The following is a 4,053-nucleotide window of genomic DNA, read 5'->3' as shown; positions in this document are numbered from 1 at the left end:
ATAACAGTGATTTGAGCTTTATTAATATTATTTTATCCCATTATTTGTTGGTTTGACAACCAAACAAATTGGCACCGTTGCTGGGGATACGGTAGTACTAATTGTTTATGCAAAGATCTTTTCGCACAGGTACACCTTTACCAGTTGATATGGAGATAGAGAAATCTGCTAAACAAAGAAGGAAGCAAGCCAGACTTTTAAAGAAACAACAACAATCTGGAGCTGCTTCATCGAATCCATCAACCACATCCTCACCAACATCCAAAAGTATCACCCCACCATCTTCACCTACTCCTACCATGGCAAACAACCATGGAGGAAATCAAAATCCTCCACATCCACCACCTGAACAAACCTTTAGACAATGGGCCACTCAAGATGTCACCCAACAACCTTTGTGCATAAATTACCCTGCAACAATCAACTTTGAACTCAAGTCTGGACTCATCCATTTGCTACCCTCATTCCGTGGTCTTGAGAATGAAGACCCACATAAATTCCTTAAGGAATTTCATGTTGTTTGTTTGGGTATGAAGCCACATGAAGTCACAAAAGATCAAATCAAGTTAAGGGCATTCCCCTTTGCTTTACAAGATTCAACCAAAGAGTGGTTATATGACTTACCATCGAGGTCAGTCACAACATGGAATGTACTTGCAAGGATGTTTCTGGATAATTATTTTCCAGAAATGAGAGCTTCAGCTTTACGCTGAGAGATAATTGGTATCAAGCAACAAAAGAGAGAAGCTTTGCATACTTATTGGGAACGGTTCAAGAAATTGTGCTCAAGATGTCCACAACATGGGATTACAGAATATCAGTTGTTGTAGTATTTTTGTGAAGGAATGTCATCTTGGGATAGGAGATTACTCAATGCATCAAGTGGTGGATCTATAGCTGATAAGACTCCAACAGAAATCAGAGTTCTTATCAAGAATATGGCAGAAGAGTCCAAGCATACAGTCCAAGAAGAAGAATGGTATAGTGATGCACCAAGAGGAGTGAAAGAAATTTCTACCCCAAAAATTGAAAGCCAACTTTCTGAGTTGACTAAGGTATTAATAATGCTTGCAAAGGACAAGGGTGTGCAACCACCAACAGTTAGACCTTGTGGTATTTGTACATAAGTTGGACATCCAACCGACATGTGCCCTCAACTTCAAGAGGAAGATTATGAAGAAGCAAAAGCCATAGGAGGTTTTCTTGGATCTAGTCAAAGGGGATATGAGCAACCACGAGGTGATCAAAGATGGAACAACAATCAAGGTTGGGGAGGAGATCAACAAGGGAACTATCAACCAAGTCAACCACATCAATACCAACAAAGACTACCTTTTCCACCACAAAACTTTCAGCCAAGGCAACCACAACACCCTCCTCAACAAACGGGTTCATCAAGTATGTCTTTAGAGGACATAATGAAAAGTTTGACAACTAGTACACAGGCTTTCTGACAAGAGACAAAAGCAAGCATAAAGAACATAGAGAAACAAGTTTCACAACTTGCTATTTCCGTAAGCAAACTAGAATCTCAAGGAAAGTTGCATGCCCAAACTGAAGCAAACCCAAGGCACAATGTATGTGCCATCACATTGAGAGGCGGGAAGAGTTATGATGGTCCAAAATTGTCGGTTGATCAAAAGGAAGAAGAAATAGTAGTTGAAGAGGCGACCAAAGAAGAGAAGGAGGAAGAGAAAACAATCAAAAAGAAGCCCTTCATCACTGAGTCTAAAGCCACACCTGCTCCATTTCCCGAAAGATTAAAGAGCACGAAGAAAGAACGGGAGGAGAATGAGATCATGAAAATGTTCAAGAGAGTTCAAATCAACATTCCACTCCTCGAGGTCATCAAGCAGGTACCTAGATACGCAAGGTTCCTTAAGGATCTTTGTGTATCTAAAAAGAAATTAAAAGGAAATCAAGTCGTAACAGTTGGGGAGCATGTATCCGCGGTTTTGCAAAAGAGGATGCCCCCGAAGTGCAAGGATCCCGGTGTCTTTACCGTGCCTTGCAAGTTGGGGAATTTTTATGTACCCCGAGCTATGCTTGATCTAGGTGCATCCGTAAATGTCCTACCATATTCTCTTTTCAAATCAATTGGTGTAGGAACATTGAGCAAAACCGGTGTGATCATCCAACTTGCTGATTGGTCTTTGGTACACCCAAAGGGAGTATTAGAGGACGTGTTAGTGCAAGTCGATGAATTTGTCTTCCCGGCTGATTTTTGTGTCTTAGATATGGGAGATGATGACTCTCCAAGTTCAAGTTCCATACTTTTGGGTAGACCTTTTCTTAAAAATTCTAAAACAAAAATCGATGTCTATAATGGAACTTTGAGTATGGAATTTGATGGTGAAGTTATCAACTTCAATGTGCATGAAGCAAAAAAGACTCCTTTTGACGTTCAATCTGTTAATTTTGTCAATTTGATCCATCCCTCAACAAAAAAGGGTTTGAACTTGTCTAACAATGAATTTCTAGAATTAGTTTTGTCACGGAAACTAGACAGGGACAAAGCCAAAGAGCTTGCAAAGAAGTTTGATATGGATAATGATGTGTTGGAGATTTTAGAGTTTATTGATGACAAGAAGCATGTGAGTAGTGATGATATGTTAGAGAGGCCCACGTATCCAGACTGAAGCACAAATAGTTGGGGTCCAAGTCGAGCCAACGACATTAAAAAGGGGCGGCTAACCGGGAGGCAACCCGGGGGTATTTTTGTCATTTCGTATATTTTCATTGTATTTTCTTTATTTTCAAACTTCCAAGTTGTTTTTCATGCTAAAAGAGGGTTAAAAATCATTTTCCGGGCAGTAGAGGTTTAACGGGTTGCAATTTGAAAAAGTGAAAAAATCAATTTTTTTTGGCCTTCTCAGAAGTTTACACGGTCGTGTAAACTTATGCCTATAATTTACATGGGTTGTGTAAACGACCAAACGCGATATATCAGATTCAGGGGTTTACACGGCCGTGTAAATGTTCCCCTTTAGTTTACACGGGCCGTGTAAACGTAAAAACAGAGCTGAACGATTTTAAGGTCAAAACTCAATTTTTTTAACTCATTCTTCTCTCAATACCTGCGATTCCTTCTCTCCCTACTGCCCTCCTTCGAAAAAAATCTTCAAAATATTCAATCTTCCTCAATTTTGCATCAAAAATCAAGCTCCAAGGTATGCAATTCTTCTCTTTTCTTCATCTTCTTTATCTTCCACCTCTATTTCAACCTCTCATGGCCGATTTTGGGGTTTTTGAGCAAAACCCTAGAATTTTTGAACTTCAAAATCTCGACCTAATGTTTGAAATTTCTTGTAGGATAAGCTTGGGGATATATTGGTGAAGCATTGGATATCCTCTTACCACCATTTTCAAGCACGAATCGGTATAATTGTTCCAAACTCTTACTTTGTGCATTTAGATAGAACCACATTCCTTTTTGGGTATTTTTGGTGAAACTTGCTAGTTCTTGTGCTTCAATTGTCTTAATTGTGTGCAATACTTTGTTGATTCATTTGGGTAATGGCTTCCCGGGGTAAAAGACCTAGAATTGGAACTTCACATGATAAACAAGACCCACATGCCATGGACAACCCTTATGAATTTGGTCTTATTTTTTAGACCAATCGACAGGAAATCTTGTATGCAAATCTTGTTACAAGAACAATGGGTGCTCAAAAATTTGTGAACATCCAAGCCCTCAAGGATTTACATATCTACAAGGGTGTCCACAAGTTCTTTAAAAACATAGGATGTGAGGGTCTTTTGAATCTACATCTAGTTAGCTATCAAACACCAATGTTGGAACTTTTATCCTCCATTACCTTTGACTATCAAACCCATCTCCTAACTTTTTGTTTGCTTAATCAAACCCATCAGTTTCATGCTGACGTCCTTTGTGATATGATTGGCGCTCCCAAAGCAAGAAGGGATATATACACAACAAAGGGCAGAAAAAATGTTGTTTTTGAGCAAGACTGTGCAAGTTTTTGGAGAAGCATCTCTTGTGAGTATGAGTATCAGTCAGGCACAGCCAAAGCTTCTAGCATTATCCATCCG

The 4,053-nt window shown here is 39.4% G+C and overlaps 1 protein-coding gene across 1 annotated transcript; it reads left to right on the top strand.

Annotated features, from left to right (window-relative positions):
* Positions 1–1,145: 1,145 nt before the first annotated feature.
* LOC111878620 (uncharacterized) lies at positions 1,146–2,639 on the top strand. The gene is made up of 2 exons (XM_023875165.2): positions 1,146–1,398; positions 1,459–2,639. The coding sequence occupies exons 1-2, from the start codon at positions 1,146–1,148 to the stop codon at positions 2,637–2,639; spliced, it is 1,434 nt and encodes a 477-aa protein (XP_023730933.2).
* The last annotated feature ends 1,414 nt before the right edge of the window (positions 2,640–4,053 follow it).

Source organism: Lactuca sativa, chromosome 9, assembly GCF_002870075.4.
Source record: "Lactuca sativa cultivar Salinas chromosome 9, Lsat_Salinas_v11, whole genome shotgun sequence".
NCBI lineage: Eukaryota > Viridiplantae > Streptophyta > Magnoliopsida > Asterales > Asteraceae > Lactuca > Lactuca sativa.
The sequence above is the reverse complement of the archived record's forward strand: the minus strand, read 5'-3'. Positions and strand labels throughout refer to the sequence as shown.